Source organism: Chenopodium album, chromosome 5 (genome assembly GCF_948465745.1).
Source record: "Chenopodium album chromosome 5, dcCheAlbu1.1, whole genome shotgun sequence".
NCBI classification, from domain to species: Eukaryota; Viridiplantae; Streptophyta; class Magnoliopsida; order Caryophyllales; family Amaranthaceae; genus Chenopodium; species Chenopodium album.
This window is the reverse complement of record NC_137838.1, coordinates 33,964,627-33,991,940: the sequence shown is the minus strand read 5'-3', so window position 1 is coordinate 33,991,940 and position 27,314 is coordinate 33,964,627. Positions and strand designations below refer to the sequence as shown.

The 27,314-nt window shown below is 39.6% G+C and overlaps 1 protein-coding gene across 1 annotated transcript; it reads left to right on the top strand.

Annotated features, from left to right (window-relative positions):
* Positions 1 to 13,851: 13,851 nt before the first annotated feature.
* On the top strand, positions 13,852 to 19,755 carry LOC145632066 (serine/threonine-protein kinase 52-like). The gene is made up of 6 exons (XM_081684336.1): positions 13,852 to 14,477; positions 17,839 to 17,960; positions 18,177 to 18,385; positions 18,456 to 18,630; positions 18,836 to 18,970; positions 19,321 to 19,755. The coding sequence occupies exons 1-6, from the start codon at positions 14,150 to 14,152 to the stop codon at positions 19,525 to 19,527; spliced, it is 1,176 nt and encodes a 391-aa protein (XP_081540462.1). The 5' UTR covers positions 13,852 to 14,149; the 3' UTR covers positions 19,528 to 19,755.
* The last annotated feature ends 7,559 nt before the right edge of the window (positions 19,756 to 27,314 follow it).

Sequence of the window (27,314 nt, the reverse complement as noted above, 5' to 3'; positions counted from 1 at the left end):
AGGTCGGGTCGTTTCGGGTCTCGGGTCAACTTCGGGTCGGGTAATCTCGGGTCGGGTCGTTTCGGGTTGGGTCATTTCGGGTTTCGGGTTAAGGTCGGGTTGGTTCCACTTCGGGTCGGGTATGGGTCGAGTCGGGTTGATTTGGGTTTTAGGTCAATTTTGGGTCAATGGTTTCGGGTCGATTTCAGGTCATGGATCGGGTCATTCGGGTCGGGTCATCGGGTCTGGGTCAGGATTGCCAGGTCTAATGAGTGGGGGGGGGGAGGGGAACTTAGTCAAATCCTACTAAATCAAATTAGCTTAGTGTAGATTTTTTTTTTGAAAACCAAATTAGTGTAGATTAAAGGTGCTTAAACATTAGTACTTAACAAATTAATCATGGTAGTTGATTAGTCCAAAGTACATTTGTGTTCCTGATAAGTATAATTACAGTAGGCGTACCATTGTCAAAAGCCAAAACCGAAGGTATACCATTGATAATTTTCCATTATTTTAATCTTGATTTGAGTCTTCTTTGCCTCAAGTTATTTAAGGCATAAAAATTCTCCTATTTGATAAATGTATGTGAAATGTGAGCGTGAATATTTATACTCCCTCTGTTTCATAATGTTAGTCTCATATCGAATCAATCACATAAAATAAGAAAATAAATATATTTGGAATTTAACATTAAAGTACAATATAATTCATAATTATTTTTATTTAACTTTTTTGATTGTTTTATTAAGAAAACACAAGTGATAATTGCATAATTTAAGGTAAAGATTTTCATGCCATCAATCTACGACCAATTAATTCAAAAAAAAATCAAGTTATTAATGAAATATATTCAACGAAAATTTCACCAAATGCCCCTGAGTTATTTTTTTATTCACCAAATACCCATCAAAACTTTCAAATTCACCAAATACTCCTGAGTTTAAGAAAAATGTCATCAAATTCCCTTAATGACTAACGGCGGTTAACACCGTTAGTCATTAATGACTCATATGCCACGTGGCAGCCTCTAATTGGTTGTTGTAATATTAATTAATTCATTATTAAAAAAAACTTTAAAAATTAAAAAAAAAACTTTAAAAATTAAAAAAAATTAAAAAAAAAAATACCCCAACCACCCAAGACCCACCCCACCCCCAACGGCCAACCACCACCCCCAAAACCCACCCCTCCCCCTGCGCCGGTGGTCCATTTTCGCCGGCGAGGGCAGCCCCACCCTCCGACACCCCCTCCCCAACCCCAACCCCTTCTCCCTGCATTTTCCCTCCCCTTAAATCCCTCCCCCACCTCGAAAAACCCCCCCTCCCTTCACGACCGGCGCCCAAACCCCCTCCCCGGCGCCAGCGAACCACTTTCGCCCCACCCCCCGCCATCCCCTCCCCCTTTCCCCCCTAAACCACAACCCAAAATAACCGAAAACCCCCCAAATCGAAACCCTAGATTTCGATTTGGGGTTTTTCGATTTGGGGGGTTTTCGGTTTTTAGGGTGGTGGTTTAGGGGGGAAAGGGGGTGGAGCGAAAGTGGTTCGCCGGCGGCCGGGGAGGGGTTTGGGCGCCGACCGTGGAGGGAGGGGGGTTTTTCGAGGTGGGGGAGGGGGTTTAAGGGGAGGGGAAATGCAGAGAGAAGGGGCTGGGGTAGGGGATGGGGTGTCGGAGGGTGGGGGCGCTGCCCTCGCCGGCGAAAATGGACCACCGGCGCAGGGGGATGGGTGGGTTCTGGGGGTCGTGGCGATGGTGGATGATGGTCGGTCGTTGGGGTTGGTGGGGTTTTTTTTTTAAAAAAAACATTTATTTATGTATTTATTTTTATTTTTAAAGTTTTTTTTAATAATTAATTAACTAAAATTACAACAACCAATTAGAGGCTGACATGTGGTATATTAGTTATTAACGATTAAGGGCATTTGGTGACATTTTTCTTAAACTCAGGAGTATTTGGTGAATTTAAAAGTTTTGATGGGTATTTGGTGAATAAAAAAATAAGTCAGGTGTCTAGGGTAATTTTACCCCGCCACGTGGTCCAATCAGAGGATGACACGTGTCAGCCTCAGGATGGCCCAAAGTGGACCAATCCCTGCTTGACACGTGTCACTCTAGAAAAGAAGGGAAAAAAGGCGGCCTTCAGGCCCAAATCCCGAGAATGCCGCAAAACGGCGCAGCCCACCAATGATTAGGGTTCAGTGACCTAATCAAGGGCACAACTCCCAAAGACCCTATAAATAGGGAGATACCCCTCATTTTGAGGGCAGAACGTTTTATCATTTAATACACCTACATTCTCTTACATCAGAGAAACACTTGAGCTTGGAATCCGAGCAGATACCCACCTAAATTTCCGTACTCTTTATTCCTCTTCAAGTTACTAACTTGATCGTCGGAGGCGAAGCACCACCCAACCGGTGTCTCCGTTTGTTTTGCAGGTACAGATCATCCCGGATCAGTCTTCGTGTTGTAACTCTCCCGAGGGACAAAAACACCCAAAACATTTGGCGCCGTCTGTGGGGAGAGTACCTTGAAGATGGTTCAAGAGTTTGTACCTCCTAACCGTCTGGGTGAAGACCCAGAAGTCTTTACAGACCATGAGGAGGATGAGGATCCTCAGGTCGAAACCTCTACAGCCGAGGACGGCTCTCTCAGAGTCAAGCGCATCCGGCCCAGAGAGACTCTGGAGCGGGGCGCCTCCCAGGCGGGTCCCAGCAGACCCACTGGGCAGCCGGAAGGGGCAACCCAAACGGCAGCTGGATCAGCCCCCGTCACCCGAGACGAACTCATGAGGTTCATGACTAGTTTCAAGGGTGAAATTACAGAGCTGATCACCAAAAGCCAGGCTGGCCCAAGTAAAGGTCAGTCGGCTAAGAAGACTCCTCCAGAGAAGGGGAAGTCAGTCAGAAACCGGCAGCCCACTCCTCATCCAAAGGAGAAGGCAGCCGGGACCATTGATTGGTCTAAAATTCTCCTTCCTGGGAGGAACACAAATAATACTCGCCAGCCCCAACAGCCGGTGAGAAGTAAAAAATCAACTCTTGATGCCCGGGAAATTATTAACCGGAAGAGAAATCAATCGCTGTCTGAGTCGGCTTCAACGTCGAACTTTCCAGACAGCTTCAACAACATTTCTGCAGGGAGTGCACCCTCCTTGCATGAGAGTCAGACAGGCGGTAATACCGTCCATTATGGCCCTCATATGATTGGAGTTGTCCCGTATGTGCCTACTCAGGCTTACGGGCAGTATTCTCCTCACTTCATGCAGCTGGCCTTCTTTGGGGGTCAAGCGGCATATCCCAATGTCCAACCATTGGATTGGCAGCTTCGTCTGCTGCGCCTGGGTGAACAACCTTCTGCGTTCACTCGGGAGATAACCGAGGCGGCACAGCCGGCCAAGGTTAAGAATGTGTTGGTTGGTACTTATGATGGCACCACCAATTTGGAAGACCACCTCATGGCTTACACCAACCTCATGTATCTGCAGGGGTTGGATGATGCCACTTGGTGTCGATGCTTCCCGGCTACATTGAAGGGCATTGCCCAACAATGGTTTGGCAACTTGCTAGCCGGGTCCATAGACAGCTTCAGGAAGCTTGCCTTCCTGTTTGCTTCCAACTTCTCAATGAACATCCCTGCTAAGAAAACAAGCCTTGATTTGAGCACTGTTAAGCAGGGAAAGAGAGAAGGGCTGCGCTCATATGTCAGGCGGTTCAATCTGATAAGAATTCAGATTCAGGGACTGTCTGACGAGGTAGCTTTTACAGACTTTTTCAAGGGTCTGAGAGACGGGTCGACTTTTAAGTTCGACCTCGTCAGAAAAGGGGCTTTCACTTTACAGGAGGCCCTGAGGGAGGCGGAAAGCTACATTCAGGCTACCGACTTCTGCTTGCCGGGTGGCCAGTCGGACTCTAAGAAGTCCGACAAACAGAAAGTCAGCCGGTCAGCTCAGCCGGCCAAAAACAAAGAAGAGAGCAAGAAAAGAAAAGAAGTCTGGGCGGTTACTGACTCTGATCAGCCATCCCAGAAGAAGAAGAAAGAGTTTAAACCGTACGTTCCCAAGTACGAGTTTAACAAAGATTGAAACTCCATCCTCATGGAGGTAAAGGACCGGCTGTCCATTGAGAAGTTGAATCCTATGAAGAGTTTTGTCCAGTCACGGAACAAAAATAAATTTTGTCAGTTCCATGAGGAAGTTGGCCATGACACCAACGACTGCTTTAGTCTTCAGCGGGCGTTGGACCGTCTGGCTGACAAAGGGCTGCTAAAGTCCTACATTTCTAAGTCCCCAGCCGGGGCAAAGAAGAAAAACAAGGGTCAGTCCTCCAGGACTACCCCCCAGCCTGCTAGTAGTTCGGATACCGACAAGGAGCCGGTCTACACCATAGCAGGCGGGTTCTCCTGTGGTGGCCCTACCATCCGGGGTACCAAGAGCCATCTTCAAAAGATGGACAAAGATGATGATGAGCAGGCGGAAGCCGGCTCCTCCTTCCCAGACGTGTTAATCACTGAGAAGGATAGGGGCAGCGTCCGCCGCCCGCATGATGACCCGGTGGTCATTGAATGTAAGGTTGCCAATCAGTTGGTTGGACGGATCCTTATAGACACCGGCAGCTTATCAGATATCATCAGCCTCCGGTGCCTGCAAAAGCTGAAATACAACGTCGGCAGCATGCATCCGGTCACCCATCCCTTGGTTGGTTTTGGTGGTGGGATGGTCTACCCAGCCGAGAGAATTGACTTACCCATCCGGCTGGGAGAGAAAGGCCAGGGACGACATATTGTCGTCAGATTCTTGGTCGTTGAGGAGCTGACCGCCTATAACATCATCCTTGGCAGGCCAACCCTCAACGTAGCCAAGGCAGTAATCATCCCGTCCCTCATGCTCATCAAGTATGAGAGGGATGACGGCTCTGTTGGTTCCTTGAATGGGGATCAGAAGACGGCCCGAGAGTGTTATCTCTCAGACGTCCGAGATACTGTGACCCCAGGCGGACAGGAACCAATAGACCTTGACAACGTCAAGGATGCCGACCCAGCTCCTGCCCCGTCAGCAGCCGGAAAGAAAAGAAAGGCTCCTCTGCTGGTGGAGGTGAAGAAAGAGAAAAAATAGCAATCACTGACCGGCGAACGGTCAGATGAGCTCCGTCCCCAACCGGCTGGCGAAAGCATTGATCTCGTTCTGGACGACAGTCGTCCCGAACGTACTGTTAAGGTTGGGACGGTAGCTCATGCTACCTTGGGTGCAAGCTTGCACCTTCTGCTGAAGGAATTCAAAGACATTTTTTCCTTTGAAGTGGAGGAGATGCCAGGCGTCAGCCCGAATCTTGCTGTCCACAAACTCGCCGTGGACCCCAAAAGGAAGCCCATCCGGCAAAAGAAAAGAAATCACGGCGAGGAAAGAAGTCAGGCGGCAGCTGCCGAAGTCAAAAAGCTGCTAGACGCCAGGTTCATCCGGCCCTGTAATTTTCCCGACTGGGTGGCCAATGTGGTCCTTGTTAAGAAACCGAATGGGACCTGGAGCATGTGTGTTGATTACACAGACCTCAACAAGGCGTGTCCAAAGGACAGTTACCCGCTTCCAAAGATCGACAGTTTGGTCGACTCTACAGCCGGTCACGCCTTGATGAGTTTTATGGATGCCTACTCCGGCTTCCATCAGATACCCCTGTGGAAGAAAGATCAAGAGAAGACGGCCTTCGTCACTGATCAGGGGTATTCTGTTATACTGTGATGCCGTTTGGCTTGAAAAATGCGCCTGCCACTTTCCAACGGATGATTAATACGGTCTTCATTAATCAGATTGGGAGGAATGTGGAGGCGTACATTGATGACATGATAGTCAAATCCAAACAGCAGACGGATCACCTTGCTGATCTCCCAGAAACATTCACCACCCTCAGGCGGCATAAGGTTATGTTAAATCCTAAGAAATGCGTCTTTGGTGTTGAGTCTGGGAAGTTTCTCGGATTCCTGATTGATCAAAGGGGGATAGAGGCTAACCCTGAAAAGATACAGGCGGTGATAGACATGAAGTCACCCCGTTCTATCAAGGAAGTCCAGAGACTCACCGGTTGTCTGGCCGCCTTGGGGAGGTTCCTCAGCCGGTCAGGCGACAAATGCCTTTACTTCTTCCAAGCAATCAGGAAGAAGACCAGATTTGAATGGGGGGATGATGCTGAGGCGGCGTTCCAGAGGTTGAAAGAGAATTTGCACTCTCTGCCTAGGTTGGTCAGTCCTTTGCCTAGGGAGACGTTGTACATGTACTTAGCCGTCTCAGACCATGCCCTCAGTGCCGTTCTCCTTACTGAGCGAGACGGCGTGCAGCTCCCGATTTACTTCATTAGCCATGTTCTTAAAAATGCTGAACTCCGGTACCCCATGGTTGAAAAATTTGGCCTTACTTTGTATATGGCATTCAAAAAATTGAAGCCTTACTTTTTGGCACATCCGGTGGTGATCTACACGGACCAGCCACTCAAGCGGCCAATGTCTACCTTGGACTCATCCGGGAGAATGTTAAAATGGGCTATTGAAATGCAAAGTCTTGAAATCACTTACGAACCAAGAAAGGCAGTGAAAGGTCAGGCGTTTGCCGACTTCATTGTAGAAATGACTCGTCCGGTGGCTCCGGATAACCTTGATCAGGTTTGGAAAGTGTATGTAGATGGGAGCTCTACAAAGTCCGGCTGTGGTGCAGGCGTAATTTATGAGTCTCCTGAAGGAGACAGATTTGAATATGCACTACGCTTCAAGTTTCAGGCCTCTAACAATGAGGCGGAGTATGAAGCCCTGCTAGCCGGCATACGCATGTGTAAGGCGGCAGGGGCCATGAAAATTGACGCCTACTCTGATTCTCAATTGGTTGTTAGCCAGTACGAGGGAAGTTATGAGGCTACCCATCCGGCTATGATTAAATATCTTCAGGCAGTCAAAGAAGAGACCAAGGCACTTGAGGAATTCCGGCTGAATCAAGTGCCTAGGTCGGAAAACTACCAGGCGGATGCATTGTCAAAACTGGCATCTTCCGCCTGCCATGATACGCCTCGGTCAGTTTTCTGGGAAGTTCTTGAAAAGAGAAGCATCTATGAGGATCCCGTTAGAATTCTGGATCGAATCTCTACCTGGATGGATGGCATCCGGGCCTATCTCTCAGACGGCACACTTCCTGATACGCCACAGGAAGCAGCCGTCCTGAAAAAACAAGCTGCAAGATTCGAGATGAAAAATGGAGAACTCTTCAAGGCGGGGTTTCTGAAGCCTTTGTTGAAGTGTGTCACCCCAGAAAAGGGGAAAGAAGTTCTCGAAGACTTGCACTCGGGATTCTGCGCCTCTCACATAGGCGGCAGGTCCCTAGCCGTCAGAGCCAGACGACATTACTTTTGGCCCACTCTTGAGGCAGACGCCAAGGAATTGGTGAAAAAATGTGACAAGTGCCAAAAGTTTGGAAAACTTATTCATCGTCCGGCTACTGATCTGACGGCCATCCACAGCCCAATCCCGTTTGCAAAATGGGGGATGGACATTTTAGGTCCTTACACGACTGCTCCAGGCGGAAAGCGCTATATCTTAGTGGCTGTGGATTATTTCACCAAGTGGGTTGAGGCTGAAGCGGTTAAAAACATCAAGACCTCAAACGTCATTTCCTTCATCTGGAAGAATGTTATCACCCGGTACGGGGTACCCATGTCTATGGTATTTGATAATGGTCCTCAGTTTGAGACGCCTCAGCTAAAAACTTGGTTGGGAGATCAGGGGATCTCAAGTTATTTTGCATCTGTTGGCCGGCCCCAAGCAAACGGCCAAGTTGAAGCTTTCAACAAACTCATCTCAGACGGCATTAAAAAGAAAATAGAAAGAGCCGGTGGCTTATGGGCAGAAGAATTAATCCATGTCCTATGGGCCATCCGGACAACAGCGAAAGGGGCAACCGGTGAAACCCCATTTTTCATGGTTTACGGTGCTGAAGCCGTCTTGCCCATTGAACACTACGAGCCGACTCTCAGAGTCATGCTGTATGATGAAGAGGAAAATTGGGAAGCAATGCGCCTGGCACTGGATTCACTCCTAGAACGCCGGGGCAATGCCGCCTTGCATCATGAGATTTACCGTCTGAGAATGACTAGAGCCTACAACAAAAAAGTACACAAGCGTCCTTTGAAAGTTGACGACTTAGTGTTACGAAAAATGGAGGCAACCGGTAGGGCCAATGAGTTGGGAAAGCTAACACCAAATTGGGAAGGTCCCTACCGGATCTATGAAGAAGTAAGGGACGGCACCTACCGCCTGGAAACCCTAGACGGCAGGCGCCTGCCTAGAACTTGGAATGTAGACAATCTAAAAAAGTACTACTTCTGAGAATGTAACTTTTTGTAAACAATGAGTCAATTATTGAAGATTCAGTCTTTGTTTGCAAAATTGAGTTATCGTTTGATTATCCATCCGGGTAATATCCATGCAGATTCCCCATCTACCTAACTAAGTTCGATACTTAGTGAAGGTTACATTTATTTATCCGCCTGGGTAATGCTCGGATCCCTTGTTTATTTAAGTTGGATACTTTGTTTATTCAACTGCTTGACTATCCGCCTGGGTACTACTCAGACGGATTCTCCATTTATCTAACTAAGTTTGATACTTAGCATGATCAAACATTTTCTTAAAAAACTAAGTTCGATACTTAGTGTAAATTCAACACTGATTAAGAAACTAAGCACAAAAACGTTTAGTGGCTACACAACCGGTCTCAAACAAGACCAGAGGCTAAAATGGCCGGATGGTTGCTCCTTTTTAAAATCGCCTGTCCCAACATGGACAAATGCGTCCGACGACACCCCTCCGGGTGCAATCGTCGCAGAGAACAGATTCTGTCGGTTCTACGTATCCATGCAGACGGCAAAAATTGAACGACCAAATTGGTCAACTCATAGCCGTCTGACCAAAGTAACCTACGAAGAACGAATAAGTTTCTAAATACCGGATGCCCATAGGCATCAGTCGGTCACCGGCTGAAGTTCTCACTTAGGTTATTTATTCCAAAAATTGCACCTCACCCCAATTGGGGCAAGAGTTCAATGGCTATGAAATCTCTACCAAGGCGGGCATAAGCCGTCTGGGTAGTGACCGAAACGCCTGTTGGTGTACGGCTGTGCACTTGGTTTGGAGCAATCACTACTGTGATTGATTGACTTACAAACATATCATGCTCTTTGCAGCATCAGACGTTTTCAAGTCAATCAACCAGCTCCAATTGAAACCAATCACACAGCCGTCCAGGGGCAAGGACAGCCAGACTATTGACTAGTTAGGCAAGAAATCGCCGCATGCTTTTCATAAGATAGGAAAAAATTAAAAATTCAAATGCAAAATGATCAAAACCGACTTAGTCGGTGCAATTCATAAAAGTCCACCCAACCAAACGGTTGTAGTGGATTAAAATGTTAACCGGACCCCGTCCAGGAGAGAAAGAAATTGTTAATTAACACGGCTCCACAGCCGGTAAATACAAGAATACTCGGCACGCAGGCCAGAAAAAGCAAGTTTTGGCATACAGCCGCTGAATAAAAAGAATTAAAAAAGCAAAGACTGGCATACTGCCGCTGAGGGGTCACTTATGGCCTGCAGACGGAGCCTCCTGGTTCTCCCCCTTCTCCTCATCATCTGAGAGAATTTGGTGCGCTTCGCCGGGACCAGGAAGCTCAGGCACGGTCGGCTCATTGTTGCTGAGCCAGGCTTCAAAGGAGGCAGGCTCTGGCTCGCCTTGCTCTCTCAAGTACACCACGTACTCGGCATAGCTGTGTGCCATTGTCCAGATGCTATAATCAGCGTCTGGATACAAGGCAGCCCAAGCAATCTTCATACGGGCGTCGTTGTCAGCATCACTCTCAGCAACAAGGCGGTTTTGCTCCGCCTCCAGGGTTGCTGCAAAGTTTTTCTGAGCTTGAGCAACATCCTTCTCCAGCCTCTCAACCTTGGATTTCAGTTTGCCAAGGTCCGCCTGGGTCTTCTTGAGCGCCTCTTCAGCCTGTTTGGCGCTCTCGTCTTCTTTCTTCTGGGCCTCCTCCGCCCCCTTCTTGGCCGTCTCAGCATCCGTTACCCGCTGGTCGGCCGCCTTCAGATCTAGCTCCAGCTGCTGGATTTTAGACGCCTGTGTCATAATTATTGCTTTAGTTTCAAGTTCATTTACGATAGTTGAGTGGAAAGCAATATTATCAGCGTCTATGGCGGACTTCTTGGCCCTTTTTACCTCTTCCCGTTTGCGGGAATAAGGACGTTTGAGCCCGTCCACCCGCAGTATGGCCTGCAAAAAGCAGGCGGTATAAGAATTACAGGCGGGATAATTACTTGGAAAAAATAACATTGAATTGACAAGTTTCTTACCTCAGCTAGAAGGGATAGAATGCGTTCAAGATTGAACGTCTCTATCCCAGGGATATTGTCCTTATCCCTCTTCCGGACGGCATCCAGCATGGCCTTGGCGTGCTTCTGGACGTCTGGCCAGCGGGGAGATTGATCTGCACCACAATCAATACGTGATGAGTGCGAAACTAAGGCATCACCTATCTGTTGTCGACCGTCTGAGGATGACGTCTGTTGGGAGTGGGATTTCACCCGTAAAGGCCACCCCAGCTCAAGCGGGGATTCAAAAGGGTTCTTACCTTTAGAGCCGTCCAAGCGGGAACCGCTTGCAGGCGTGGTGAACCCCGCGGCTGCTGAGGGGTTGACAAGATCAAGGCACAGGCTGCCGCCTACCTTCTCGAGTCGCCCCGCTATCCGCATCGTCTTAGCCCCGGCTGAGGCGCTAGGAGTTGACGTAGAGGCGGACTTTTTTATCTTGTTAAGAACGGCTGGGGCCTCCTCTCTAGCCCGTTTGAGGTTCTTCTCAAACGATTTCCCAACTTCTCCCCTCTGTGAAAATAAACAAGTCAAGGTTAGTATCCGGGCAAGACATTTTATAAAATAAACTTAAGAAAGGGTCAGACGCTCAATACCTTGGCCCTGAGCTCGGCCGCAGCTTTCTCCGCAAGATCTTTGCGGATGGTCGCAGAAGACCGATTGGGAGTTTTCTCCGACTGCAACATGTTTAGTGCTTCTTCTGCAAAAAGAAAGAAATTGGTCAGAATCATAAATCAATTCCGATAGAAAAATACTACATACGGTGTGAACTCAGGCGCATACGTTTGTTAAACATGTGCCCTAGCCCGCAGGCGGCTAGGAAACATTCATCCCTGAACCAGGCGCTCTTGGGAATCCAATTCTTAGGGACTTTTATTGTTTCCCCGGTTGACAGAGTTGCGTCTGTGAGGCCGAAAAAGTCTGCCTCGATTATTTTGTCAAAGTCTTCCTTTGGGATCCGGGGAAGAGCGCATTTCCTGCCCAACAAGTCAGGCTTCTTATTGTACAGACGGAATTCATAATTTTCCCGTCTGGTTGGGGCTGACATCAGGCAGAACCTGTGCTTCCAGCCATCGAACTTTGAGACCTTGTCCAAGGTCATCATGTATTGCGGTTGTGTGGTTAGAGTATACCACGCTCTCCAGCCGCCTGGGCTTCTGCTGAGGTAATGCATGCTTGCAAAAGCCTCCCAGCCGGGGTTAAGCCCTTGGAACTCGCAGGCGGCAACATACCCCAGAATGTTGGTCCAGGAGTTGGGGGTAAGTTGCCAGAGCCCAAGGCCGTAGCCTCTCAAAATTGCCTTCACCGCCTGGTGAAGGGGGAAGCGAAGGCCGGCTTTGAACGCCGCCTCATAACAGCCAAAATAGCTGTTGGCGTTCTCTTGATCATCCCCCCAAGCGATGGTGCCCAGCTCAGGCGGCACCCGGATCTTATACCCGTCTCCAAGCGGGTGCATTTTCTTAAATTTCTCTAAGTTCTCCCCCATCTGGATTCGGTCCTTGGAGGAGACGTGGATGCTGAAGGGATCGTCCTTCTCACTCCACTTTTTGCTTTCTTCCTCCTCTCTATCCGGAAGAGGGGGCAAGTCATCGCTGCTCTCGGAGGTAGAGGCGGAGCTGTCGCTCTCCGTCTCCCCCTCGCTTTGGTCTATGGGGGCAGAGGCGGCCTCGTCGCCGCCTTGGTCGCACTCTTCCAAAAAAGAGTCTGCAGGGGTTGAAGGGGCGCGCGGAGGGGATCTCTCCAGAGCCGTCTGGTTTCCCTGACCAGACATTTCTCCCTCAGGCGTTTGGCCGCCTGAGCCTTCGCTTTTGTAATTCGGGTCCGTGGCCGTCTGCATTGTCTGAGCCATGGTGTCCTGCACAGACACATAACTGGTCGGAATCCATGGCAAAGGGTGGTCCCAACACCCCGAGCCGGCACTCCCAGTCCTAGACTCAGCCGACCCTGGTGACCGGCTGGACTCTAACCTAGGTTGTGCCGTGTGTGTTGGTGATGCATCCATTTTTTGCAAGAAATATGTACAAGCGGTGAAAAAAGAAAAGAGCTTAGAGAGACAGAGACGGTACCTTTCGAGTTGGTATCTGAGTGTAGGCGGGACCGGCTGTATTGCTGAAGAATGAGCTTTTTTGCTCACGTCTGACTCAAACAAGTGACTTCTGCTCTCTCGAAGTTTTTCTCTAAGAAATTTTCGTAAACGTACAAAATTATGAGGGTAAAACGGCTATATATAGAGGGTAAATTTGGGGGCATTTCCGTAATTTACCCAGAAGGTGAACAGTTACTTTGTAACGGTAAAATTACCGCCAACCGGAGCGTGACATGTGTCACAGATGCCATGTGGCGTGCCACGTCACATCTGTGAGGGGCAAATGTTTAGGGTAATTTTACCCTGCCACGTGGTCCAATCAGAGGATGACACGTGTCAGCCTCAGGATGGCCCAAAGTGGACCAATCCCTGCTTGACACGTGTCACTCCAGAAAAGAAGGGAAAAAAGGCGGCCTTCAGGCCCAAATCCCGAGAATGCCGCAAAACGGCGCAGCCCACCAATGATTAGGGTTCAGTGACCTAATCAAGGGCACAACTCCCAAAGACCCTATAAATAGGGAGATACCCCTCATTTTGAGGGCAGAACGTTTTATCATTTAATACACCTGCATTCTCTTACATCAGAGAAACACCTGAGCTTGGAATCCGAGTAGATACCCACCTAAATTTCCGTACTCTTTATTCATCTTCAAGTTACTAACTTGATCGTCGGAGGCGGAGCACCACCCAACCGGTGTCTCCGTTTGTTTTGCAGGTACAGCTCATCCCGGTTCAGTCTTCGTGTTGTAACTCTCCCGAGGGACAAAAACACCCAAAACATCAGGGACATTTGGTGAAATTTCCGTATATTCAATATGAGTAGATTTTTTTAAAACGTCCAAAATAGTATATGGGATTAACATTATGAAAAGGAGGGAGTAATATTTAAGTCAAATTTGGACATGAGAGTTTTATTGTTTCATATTGCAACAAATGGGTAAAAACGTAAAATAAGTGAATAAGTGAATTAGTGACACAACAAAACTATACCACAATGAAGGAGTCTTCTTTTTGGCAGATGCGATTCTCTTTCAACATCATCTTGTTCCTTCTCAAATTCTTCCTCTCTTTCTCGAAGTCGTAAGCTTACCATACATCATGGACCCCAACAACTTTCAACCTCGACGGCTGCTTTTATATTCTCAAACCATGCGATTTTTATGTGGTAATTGCAAATTTGACTTCATTTTTATATTCAGTTCATACAAGTACCTTTCAATTTGTTGATTGTTTCCTTGTATTGCCTGTTATTTGGTTGTGGGTTTTTTTTAATAATTAGTATATGGTCAACTTTCATGATGAAATTGTCATGATTTCTGTTAGTGGTTTTTATTCAAATTCAAAGACTTCAATTTTTTATTAGCAATTTCATAGTGATTAGGCAGGTAGGTCCCTTTAATTCTATTTTTTGGGATTATTATTATCAGTCAAAGTTATAAAGATATTCTGATTAATACCAATCTAACTTGCTTTTTGATTGAAGCTTTGTGTTCAAGTTTCATGGGGTTTCCTTGAAATTTGCTCCAAAGTTGGTCAACATAGTTCCCTTCTTTTTAAGGGTGATATATACCTTTTGTTTTTGGGATTGTTAGATTGTTGGGTATTTGTTATCTTTTGATTATATTTTTTGTTTGTGAATTTTTGTATATTTGGGCTTTTGGATTTGGTTGTATAAGTTTTGAATCCAATATGGATGCAAAAACAAGCGAGGAATCGAATTATCTCATCAGAGCTAAACAATCAGACAATGAAAATGGAGATTTGATGTCGAAATTGAAGGGTAAAGGGAGTCTTAGTAGCAAGGAGGTGTTTTATAGAGCTGATAAAATTGATCTAAAAAGCCTTGATTTACAGCTGGAGAAAGAGCTGAATAAGGTTTGGAGCAAGAGATTGGATACAAACAGGCCAAAGGAAGAGTGGGAGATCGATTTGTCGAAGCTAGAGTTGAAGCATCTTGTTGCTCATGGAACTTATGGCTCTGTATATCGAGGAACGTATGACAACCAAGATGTTGCAGGTATAATATGGCTTCTTTTGAATTGCAATCTGAGTCCATAATATTATACTGTGAGCATAATTTATGCATCTGAAGTCTCTTGACTTGTATTTTTGACTTTCTTGTTTGATTGAATTGATTTTGTGATATGTATCTGATGGAATTTGCAATTGGTATGGTATTTCTGAATGCTGTTTCAATAATTTAGACATTATATAAAATGAAAGCTTAAATTACTTTGCTGAAAGCATTGCTCAAGAGTGCCCAGATAATGCTACCATGGGAGGAAGATGGATATGTTCATTTGGAAACAATGGAACTAAACAGCTGCTCATTGGCTTTGTTGCGTTGTCTTTGATGTACATGTTGAATTCATTTTCCTCACAACCTTTTCATTTTATATGGTTCCTTATATTGAAGAATGCTGATTGTTAACGTGCTTTATCTCCAAACTCCAAAGCCATAAAATATAATTTCAAGAGTTTAATTAAGTGTAGTTTGTAAGCAAACATTAGAAAGGAAACGGCTTGAAAATGAAATAGTGATGATGGATGATATTTTAAGACCACCTTGTATGGTAAAAAAACAATTTGAATAATATTTTTGAGACCAAGTAGGTGAGACTTCTTTGGCACTTAAATTGCCATTATATTATATGGAGTCTTTGCTAGCGTCTGGCTCTTTAATTTTAGCTGACAAGGACACTTCAAGCTTTTGTCATAAATCGGCTATTTGTTTCCTCTGGAATGAGGACATATGGTCGAGTTGAACAATACTCTTACTAGCTTGTAAGTTTTTTCCGAGTCTCTCTCAGGATTCTGTATTGAATTAGGAAAATCTTGTATTCAAGGAGTCAATATGAATGCCTTTTTCCTATAGATTTGCTTCTCTTGCTGAATTTCTTATCCAGACTCTCCCACTGACCTATCTAGGTGATTTATGTAAGACTATTTCTTTGTGGTATATACTTGTGAGCAGGATAACAAAATAATTTACTTAGTTTTGTTTCTTTTTGCACTTTTTTTTTTTTTTTTTGAAATTACTTGATTATTTTGTTTAAGAATAAACGGCTTGAATATTTTAAGACTTTTAACTTTTAACGTTGTGTTGGATGGTGTGATGGACAATTTGTGTTTATGATTTTTTTCCCCCAAATTTATAGAGTATCTATTTATAGTCTATTGAGGAGAGATAGATTAATATTACTAAAGAAACCATTTTTCCAGAAAATTATTGAAATTTATCATTTGGTGCTGAGCAATTAAAAAAAAAAAATGACTTTGGATGGAAGTGAAATCATGTTTTGTGTACTTAAGGCTATGCTTAAGTTTTAACCTTATCAAAATATTAGCTCTCATTTTATAGCCCTTGTATTATTTTATTAGACCTTATTAATTCTTGCTAAGTTGTTAGAACCTATTAATCCATATTTTATCTTATATTAATTGATCAATTCTTATCTTATCTACACTTATTAGCCTTTAATTTTATCTTGTATGAACTTAATAACTATTATCCCATCTTATTTTATCTCAAATTATTAGATCAGAAATACGTGAAAGTAAAGTGAGTAGGACAATGCCTAAGTCCAATAAGTTTAGTCTAGCTATAATAAGTTTTGATAAGTTTCAATAAGAACCTAAATCACATCACAACTCCGATAAATTTTTAGTACTAATGTTAAGTTCTAATAAGTTTGAGGTCAGACAAGTTGCAATAAGTGAGGTAAGTTCACATCAATATATTTGAAGTGAAAAGAACACATCCTTAGTGATTTTAAATGTGGTGAGTTTTCTCAACTACTAAGCATCTTTTTCAGTGCATTTTGTTTTAAAGTTGTCCCGTTTGATTTTTTGGTTCTTAATACTCTACATGAAAATGACCAATACGAAGTATCTTGTGTCATTCTAAGTGTTTATGGTTTTGACAAAGTTCTTATAACTATGTTACTTGGCGGGGTTGTCTCCAAGTGTCTAAGTCAGCTTTTGTTGTGAAAATTTTCCATGATTTTGGCCCAAAATAAAGTTCAAGTGTGTTGAGGGTCCAACACCAGAACTTGACGTGAAAAAAAGAGTCTGAGTGACTTAGTTTTAAAAAAAATTCTATGTCATAGCCATGTCTTATTCTAATATTCATTGATGCTATTGTAATGGATGGGGTTGATGCCAAAATATATACTTCCTCCATATTTTTTAGATGCGTCACTTTAGGAATCACGACGTTGTAGGACAATGGGATAGTCATCCCCAAAAGCTAGCTCAAGGGGAGGAGAGCCTGTTGTCCTATATAAACCCTACATCAACCCCCTATATGATCGATGTGGGACTCTAGTCCTAGGCCTTGCAATGGACAGTCCTATAACATACTGACTACTAAGCAATTTTTGGAGATGGGAGAGATACAAAGGAAGAAAAAAGAGGACTTATGTGATATGAGAGAGATAAAGAGTATTAATTTAACATAAAAGGAAAGTAATCCATTTAAATTCAAACTTCCTCATATATTGAAAGTGATGCGTCTAAAAAAATAGCGGAGGAAGTATGAAGAATTAACAACTAGCCTGCTACTTAAACTATTTAGTAGATTATTAAGTCTTCTACTTAGATGACCGGAGTCACTGGACCCTAAAAATTTTGAGAAATGTGTTCTCCTGTTTGTTGAGAAGTTATTGCATAAGATGGATGTGCAGTGTGGCTTTCATGATTGACTTTTAGCTGTGAAGTGATTTGGGTTGTCTTATCATTTACATATGCGTTGTAGAAGAATTTGCCTTGTTTGCTTTATGATATGGTCTTGTAACAATTGCAACATAACCCCAATAAGGTGTGAATGCCTGACGGGAAAAAAAAAAGGTGTGTGCGTGTGGGGGGGGGGGGGGTTCCCCTAAGTAATGTGATCTTGAAAAGTCACCATTGTATAAAAATGAATATGCAATTCTCTTGTGAAATGATGGAAGGAAATCTAATCAATGCCTGAAGGATTTAATCAATGTCCCTTTATGCTATTTTATTATTAGTTTTTTTTATAGGTGGCCATCAAGAATGTACGCCGCATAAAATGCATGCCACCTCTTTCCCTAAAGGTTTAAACTTTGATGAAGGACAAGGGTTGGGCTTTGGGGGTTAAGAGGGGTGAATGGGTAGAGGGGTAAGCATATTAATTATTAGAAGACCTTGGTGATATTAAGATCGACCACACTTCTATTTGTCCCCATATTGGATTTGATTTGTCTAGAATACAGTCTACTATGCACCTGAAGGCTGAAGTCCAGAATATTTCAGGAAATATGATTTAAATTGGAAAACCTTCTGTACTTTTGTGAATATGTGTTGATGCTGTGATTTTCATTTTGTCTTATTGCAATCAAATGTTTATATTATAGTGAAGCTCTTGGACTGGGGAGAGGATGGTATGGCCACTGCTGCAGACTCTGCTTCATTACGAGCAGCATTTCAGCAAGAAGTTGTTGTTTGGCAAAAACTTCATCATCCAAATGTTACCAAAGTAATCTTTTTCAAATTGCTCCACTTTTGGCTGATTTTTATATATGGTACATTGATTTGTTACATTGTCAAGTGAGTGAGAGAACTCTCAGGCTATATTTTGTATTTGGTTTGCAACTTATTTGTGCCCCCACCTCCTCTGTTTGGTATGGTGTGACTCTAGTTTTCAAGTTAAATAAGAGACTAATCTCAACTGTTGTCTTGTTTGTGATTGTAGTTTGTTGGGGCTTCTATGGGAACATCAAATCTCAAATTACCTGAAAAGAATTCTTCTCAAAAAGCTCCTCGCTCTCTTTCATCGAGAGTATGCTGTGTTGTTGTTGAGTATATTCCTGGAGGGACTCTCAAGCAATTTTTAATAAGGAATAGGAGGAAAAAACTTGCTTTTAAGGTTGTGATTCAGCTTGCTTTAGATCTTGCTAGAGGGTGAGTTCACTCTCTCTCTCTCTCTCTCGTTTTTAAATCAAGCCATAAAATTTATGCATCCTTTTTGTAGGCTCAGCTACCTGCATTCAAAGAAGATTGTCCATCGTGATGTCAAAACTGAAAATATGCTACTAGACTATGAAAGGACAGTAAAAATTGCTGACTTTGGTGTTGCTCGTGTGGAAGCTCAGAATCCAAGTGACATGACTGGTGCTACTGGTACTTATGGTTACATGGCTCCTGAGGTAATTATATTCATATGCTCTTAATTAAAGAAATTGTGTAAATATAATAGAAGATGAACAATCCATATGACATCCCTTCTCCCCTGTTCCATGCTTACTGATAGAACAAAAAAGTAATGTAACCACTGGAGTCAAAATCTGAATGTTTCTCTCTCTCTCTTATCTTTTTTATTGTTTATATTTGCTTATTTATTTTATTTTATAGGTACTTGATGGACAACCGTATGATCATAAGTGTGATGTCTACAGCTATGGCATTTGCATTTGGGAGATTTACTGTTGTGCAATGCCATATGCCGAGCTTAGTTTTAGTGAAGTTTCGTCAGCTGTTGTTGCACGGGTTAGTTTCTAGATTTTACCATTACCTTTATTTATTTTGATTCTTACTTTCAGTTATAGTCTTTAGCAATCTGCCTCTTCATCATAGTGCTGCATAACTTATTCCTCAATCCTCATTATGGTGTTTCCAATGTGAATCTTTTGAAGTCTTCTAAAACTGCTTACATTATGCCAATTGCTTCATGCATATAGCCTTTGAATAATGATAATAATTTGCACAATAAGAGTTTGAGTAATATGTACATGTATCAATTCACAATTATCTGATCGACATTATTTAGTGTTGTCGGTTCTGCATTTAACAAATTGTGTTTTGTAACAAGTTTAAACTAATATATTCTTTTCGGGCAGAATTTACGACCCCAAATTCCCAGATGTTGCCCCAACTCCTTAGCAAACATAATGAAAAGATGTTGGGATGCAATCCCCGAGAAACGTCCTGAGATGGATGAGGTGGTAAGGATGCTTGAAGCAGTAGACACTAGCAAAGGTGGAGGGATGATACCAGAAGGCGAAACTCCTGGTTGTTTATGCTTTGGCCGTGCTCGTGGTCCATAATTTTTTTTTACTCAGCTCCACAACTTTGTTTTTGGTTACATTAAATCTTTGTGCAGAGGCCTCTCACTCGTTGTGAGAACCACAACTCGTTTTCATGGTACATAAATTGATGCTAGGTTGTTGATTGAACATGTGTGCTTTCTTTTAGTCTCTTTCAGCATTTGTAGGAAATTTTTTGGGCTGGAGAAGTAAATATCATTCGTAAAACAGATTGGTTGTACTTACATACAGGCTTATAATTTACACATTTTATAATCAATACATATACATGTAAAAATTTTATGGGAAAAAAAATTAATAATAATACATTATACATTTACAATTTACATGTAAAACGTTTTATTTTATTTATTTATTCTCTTTTTTTTTTAACCCTTTTTTTTTTACCCTTTTTTTAACCCTTTTTTTTTAAGAGATTGTCAGACTCCATTTGATGCAGTTTATGCTGCTGCCAAATATTTCCTTTAAAAGAGATTGTCAGACTACATTTGATACATTTTATGCTGCTACCAAATATATGCTCTGGAAATTTTTTGATAACCCTCGCAAACAAGATTTAAAGAAAATTTAATTAATATTGCATGTACATGTACATCAATTAGTCTAAGGTGCACCCTTGTGCACCTTAGATAGGTGTAACAATGCAGCCCAAAAGCCCAATTACACACAACCCAATTAAAAAAAGCCCTAAAACTAAAAAACACGGAAACAACAATACACCCACTCATACCCAATACACCCACCCTCACCCAATAAATGTAACGTCGCCTCCAAACTCAAAACTTTTTTCTTCTATATGATTTTCTCTCTCCTCTTTTTCACTTTCTCTCTCCTCTATTTCATTTCCTCACTAAAAAATTGCAAAAACATTAATGGACATTAGAGAAGAGATGCAAAATCAAAATGATCCTCCCTAAAAAAAGGCAATTTTATGTAAATTTCACTTAATTTTGTTTGAATTTATATGATTATCACTTAATTTTGTTTGAATATTTATTCGATACTCTCTATTGTTCGAAATTTTTATTGGAATTGTCAAAAAAAAATTAGTGAAATCAAACGGATACCTTATGTTCACATTGCGAAATGCATATGCTCATATTTTAAATTCTTATGTTCATGTTTTGAATCATTTTGTAAACTTTCTGAAATGCTTATATTCACTTTCTTAATTCATATATTCATATTTTTTATGTATATGTTCACCTTCTGAAATGCTTAATTATGTTCATACGCATTCAAAAATGAACCAATGCATATGTTCATATTTTGAATGCTTATGATGCATATGTTTCATAATCATATAATTTTTTATTTCTTCAATTTTTTTGTTCACAATTAAATGCCTTATATTCATTTATATTCATGATAAAATTTTATATGTTCATAATGTATATATTCATAGTAAATATTTGTTGTTCATAAATATTCTCATTAAGTCTGTTTATGCATATGTTTTCTTTCTTATATGCGTATGTTCATATTTTTTTAAGCATATGTTCACCTTTTAAATGGTCATATTCACTTTAAGGAAACCAATGCTTATGTTTATATTTTGGATTGTTATGTTTACTTTCTGAAATGCATATGTTCATATGTTTTATGCCTATGTTCACCTTCTGAAAAGCTAATGTTCACATTTAAGGGAATCTATGCATATGTTCATATTTTGCATGATTATGTTCATTGATAAAAAAAATGCTAGAAAATCAGATGAAATTCATACAGAGATGAAATTGATCAAAGCTAAAAAAAATCCAATTCATATGAATTCAAAAAATCAGATAAACAACCAATTCCATATTGAAAGGAACAAATTCAATCGTTAAATCAAAAAAACGAGAAAAATAGAAAAAAAATAGAGGAAAAAGGAATTAAAGAAGGAAGGAGAAAAAACCGAGTATAATTTGTGAATTCAAAGATTCATATAAACCTTAATCAATCGAAATTAAAGCACAAAATCGAAATTCACACAAAAATTCATACTTAATAACTACTTTCATGTTGTAAGAAACAAATTTAATCAAAAAAGTGTAAAAAAGGGGGGAAAATTAAAAAACAGAGGAGAGAGAAAATAAAAAACGAAGGAGAAAAATAGAGGAAAAGAAAGCTAATGTTCATATTTGTGCTATTGTTACACCTTTTTCTAGGTGCATGAGTGTGCACCTAAGAATATGCGCATGTACATGGGCTAGCACTGGAAACTGTGGTTATTTACTCTACACACACAAAATGTATTAGTCCATTCGAGATACAAAGAATATTAAACTCGATTCTGATTTATCTTAATTTGTAACAAGCTAATTAAGGACTTTCAGCAACAGTTTAACAAAATAACAAACTATGGAGTAAAATTTTAAAAATACAGCTCTTTAAAACAATTACAACACACAAACCTTTAATTTTTTTTTTTTTAAAAAAAAAAGTGATAAAGACCCTATAAAACCAAATCAATAAGCAAAAACCATGATGCATTCAACCTTGGTATTGGACACTACCAAATTCACTCAACTAACATGCTCTCATCGAGAGTTTGAGACTAGGTTCAAAAGACTAAACCACTTTCTCACGCAATTTAAAAAGATATAAGGCAAGTAACGAACATATTGAATAAAACAATTTTAACACCGATCTGAAGAAAGTCTTCAATTTGTTTTTTTTCTTTTTTTTTTTTTTTTTTTTTTGACAAGAGCTAAACTGCAATTTAAACATTTGAGAAAGAAACTAGATCAGTTCTACAGAAGTTGGTTACTTGATGATGTGCCCTTTGTACATGTTGCCTATCCACCTTTCTAATATGCCTCTAATTTCCCTTCTTGTTTCTTGATATCATGCAAAGCCCATCTATTAGTAATATTGTTCTCTGCATTCGTGTTCAGATGTGTGATCAAGGTAGCACAATCCATATAAACTTCAATTCTCTAAAGCCTTTTGCCAGCGCCAAGATCATAGCCTGTAGGAATTGTAGAGAGAAGGAGGAGAAATGTAGAGAGATTTTATTTTAGTCAGAAAATTTGTAAAATGAATTCTAGTTACATCATTATTACAAGTGTACAGTATATATATTGGAGTTAGTTACACCTCTAACTAACTTTATCTATACTATATAGAAAAGAGAATTGTTGGTTTGGGGCTAAAGGGTAGTGGTACAGTAACTTGTTTTGAGGAAATTCCTCTCAAGTCCCAAACCCCCACCCGATGACCTGCAAGTTGCATCATTTAGTTATTTTTTTTTTCCTTTTATCTTTATCCTTTATCTTTTTTTTTTTTTTTAAAAAAAAAAAAAAAAAAAAAAAAAAACACCTTTTACTTGTACTGTAATGTTTATGACTTTTTTTTGGTTTTCTTTTTTTTTTGACACATGGTATCCATGCAATTAAAAAGCTCGCAAATTTGAGCCATAATATTAACAGATGGTATCCATGCAATTAAAAAGCTTATCAATTGCATGACATCCATCTTCACGTGTCCAGGTATGTATTTTATTTTTTGATTATTTATTTTTTTTGTTTGTTTTATAAAATTTATGGCTTTTGTTTCTTACCCGCTATGTTTTGGTGATACTCCTTCCGTTTTTAAATACTTGCTCCATTTCTCTTGGACACGCATGTCGATGCTAATATTTCTTTAATTATCAATACGTATAAATTCTAACAATTGAAAATTAATAATCTATTCATTGAGATGATCCAACAAGTACCCACAAGACTATATTTTTTCATATGTATAAATCACAAACATTAGTCAAAGTAAGACAAATAAATAGTGCAAAAAATAGAAATGGAGCAAGTATTTAAAAACGGAGGGAGTAATTTTCATTTCCTTTTCTTATATTCTGCCTCATCTAAAAACAATACTAACGGAGTACGAAAATACAATAAATGACCCGTACTTATCACTTTATACTATCTTTTATATTGTCATTAATTGTGCGTCAACTTCAAAGTAATTTGAATTTACCTTTTCACTTTATTACTTTAGATAATAATGAACAAAATTAGCAAGAGTATATTGAATTTATCTTACAATTAAATGACTTTGCTGAATTCTTATCAAAATACTGTTCAATTTTGTCTTTTTTGTTTTCTTTTATTTTCCTTTGTATACATACATATAGTTATCAATACACTGTACATCTTTTGGCATATATTCTTTGTTGAATTGATGACCGTAGTTATCAAGTTACTGTTCATGTTTTTGGCTTTCTTGACTGTGTATATAAGTAGATCTCCGGGCTGCGATAGCATTTCATTCCATCTTCGTTCTAAAATATTTTCATACATCAAATTATCGTGTGAGACTACATTTGTATTTCTTGTCGTTCGGGTTGTTACACTGATCATCAGACAAGAAGGTATTATTAAAAAGCTATTATATGGCTTTAATTAGTATCCGTAGTTATTGTATCACTATATTAAATATTCTTTTTAGATGGTTTAAAGTTTACATTTATGATTAATATGGTTCTAATATACATATTTATATTACAAGTTTATTAATTATTCTTATAAGATGGGTTAAGACATGAAAACCAAATTAGTGACATCCTCGGTCGATTAGAAATAGATTTAGGTGATGATTTAGAAATGAATAAAAGCAAAGTAGAATAATTAACTTTGCACATGCAAAAACCATGGAATGTTTGAAACCTTTTTTTTTTCCCGGCGAAATGTTTTAATTCTTACACTGTATCATTTCATTTATGTAGGAGGAATCTTTATATATTAAAGGCTTTCACGACAGAAATTCTGTAACTGAGTATCCTACAAATCCAATTGTTGTAAGTAAGTTTTTAACTTCATTTTGTGGTTATTATATTTATAATATTGTTTTTGGATTATTTCTACGGAAATAAATTATGTATGTATTTTATGGATATTCGTTACCTATAAGCATGTTCATACATTTTAAAAATTGTAAATGGTTTCTTAGTACCGATATAAAAACGGATGGGGACATAACTTTACAATTATCAACTGCGTAAGTGTGATTTCCTTTAAAAAAGGGTATATTTTAAAAGTTGCAAATGGATCAAAGAGTACCCTCTTTTAAATCTAAAGATGAGGACAGATAGCTTACAATTACCAACTACTTTACCGACTTGAACCCACCTCTTCCTACACTTGAATATTAAGATAGTATCTTTTGATTTTTCCCCTCTAATGACATATTCTTTAATTGACCAATCAAAAAATGTCGCCTAATTACACGTCTCATTAAAGGGATAGAATTTGTGCAAGTTTGTTCTTAAAAACAAAAACTTGTACCTTAATTGGCTAAAAAAATAGCACCAACTAATTACAAAAATAAAACAAAAATAATAATTTGTCGTTGCTTTTCTACGGCATTAGAGTAACAAATTGAAATAGAGAAAGTACCACTTTTAAATATATTATTTCAAATTAAAAGACGCAACAAAGAAAAAAGTACAAACGTATGCAAACAGAAGGAATTTAACAATACCTGAGTTGCACCCTACCCTTGCCTTTCTTGAGCTCTTCCTGCAACCTCTTACGAATAAACTCCAAATGAGCATATGGGAGAATATTAGTTGATAATTATTATAGTTAACTACCGTCGATTTCCGGCTAAGCTTACATTCTCAAATCTAAGTTCGCAACTCTATAAAATTACCAAAAAGAAAAACGTGGCTTCTGAAAACTTAGAAATTAAGTTTAAAAAAATAAGATTAAAATTAAAACTCACTCCTAACAGTAATAAGCTACCCAATTCTTGATTCACATTAGAGATTCGTACTACTTCTAGCTTCCAAAATAACACTTAAAATATGAACATATTTTTTGGGGTCGTACATTTTTATACTGAAATGATAATTTCATGAGTATGATGATTTGCATGATTTTGAAAAGGGAATGGGATTTCTAAATGAAAGACTTTTTGTTTTACTTATTTATAAAGGTATTTACATAAGACAAAGTAGGTGTCTAAGTTGGGAAGACAATGAAAAATAGAAAAGAGAGATTACTACAATTTTATAGATTAAAGGTGTTGCATGCAATTACAAAAAATACTCTGACTACTGAGATTAGTCAAAATAGAAATAAATACAAGTACAAATAGCTACAAGCCTATAATCTATACAAAAAATTGAATAAAACGGATGATCCGTGTTTCATCATTACTGCCTTGGCTAATCATTTACTTCCTAATTAATGAATACCTCTTCATCTTTAATGATAGGTTTATTAAAAAAAAAGGAAATACGGTAAATTAAATATACGTCTAATTTATCAATATTCAATAGTCCTTACTTTAAATTTTCTGCTTGCCGCCCTTTGTAATGAACAGAAGGAATGCCATAGCATCCATTCAAGGAGCTATAAATAACATGTGAGATATTAGTTACACATTAAAAACAAATAAATCGCCAAAAAGCTAAGAAAAAAAATACAATACTAACGTGTAAACCTGCCACTCATAAGGAGGGCCATAATTGCAACCTTTACTGTTGCGGTGTTCAAATTTTACAGCAACCTGGAGCCAAAAGAATGCAATAGTTATTCCTCATAATGCAAAGATGTAATATAGTAAATTTGAACAGAATTATATATTTATATATTACATTATAAGTTAAACATGCATACCGACATACAACAAGTTCCCAAAATTTATATAATTAAACTAATGGAATTAATAAAGTGACAACTTATATGAAAAATTCATCTAGAAAAATATAGATTTTAAAGAGTAGCTAAACGTATTATATATATTACCAAAAAAAAAATAAAAAAAAAATAAAAAAAACTACTAACAAACTTAATAACTATGAATTCTCATTTTACCAATTTGCAAACTATAGATTCCGGTATTTTATATTGAAAATAAAATTAAATGCAGACTAGTATATAAGAAAGACGGAAAACAGGAAAATGAAAAGAAAAAAAATCAAGTTTAAAAGAAATTTTTTTGATAGACATGACACATATTATACGAAAGCAAAAACACAAATAAAAGTTGAGAGCATAACTTTATTAGTTATTTATTCTTTGTCCTTATATTAACAACAAGATCGTTGATCACATGTCTACAATCTGACATTTTATGCCAATATTTCCTCTTTAAAGTGTGCCATTTCCTAGGGTAGAATAATAGCAAAGGACAAAACTCCATTGGGACCCTTTGCTTATTTTGTATTTTCAAACAAATAAAGAAAAACATTAAATAATTTAATTTCCAAAATGGGCCAACAACCAAGGTTAAGCAAAATTTACACGAATAATTAAAGTACGTGCATATACTAATACTTCAAATTACTTTACACATATCTGATCACCTAAATGTCTTACATACACTACGTCTGTGTTTTAATAAGTGTTACACTTCCTTTTTTTTTTGGCAAAAAAGCTATAGTAAGATATTATATCTCTCTCCTCTCATGGTCTCCGGCCAAACCCATTGGTACTTATTTTATTGTAATTTCCCTGTCATAGTCATTACTTTTAAATAAATTATTAACCTTACTATCTTTCTTTTACAATTTTTTAATACTCCAACTACCCCACTTACCTGTTACTTTATTTAAGTCAACTAAATTGTCTATAATTAAACTATGGGGAGTAATAAAGTGATAACTTATATGAAAAGTTCAAGCAGAGAACTATAGATTTTATAAAATAGCTAACCGTATTACATTACCAAAAAAAAAAAAAAAAATACTTACAAACTTATTAGTTCACATATTTTCAATTTCATACTCCCTCCGTTTTTAAATACTTGCTTCATTTCTCTTGGACACGCATGTCGATGCTAATATTTGATCACTAATT

What these genes read in the sequence shown, in the direction of transcription:
- LOC145632066 (XM_081684336.1), top strand. Translation starts at nt 14,150, where the DNA reads ATGGATGCAAAAACAAGCGAGGAATCGAATTATCTCATCAGAGCTAAA. An exon ending in ATGGTTACATGGCTCCTGAG is followed by an intron (nt 18,631 to 18,835) that starts GTAATTATATTC and finishes TTTATTTTATAG; the next exon opens with GTACTTGATGGACAACCGTA. An exon ending in CGTCAGCTGTTGTTGCACGG is followed by an intron (nt 18,971 to 19,320) that starts GTTAGTTTCTAG and finishes CTTTTCGGGCAG; the next exon opens with AATTTACGACCCCAAATTCC.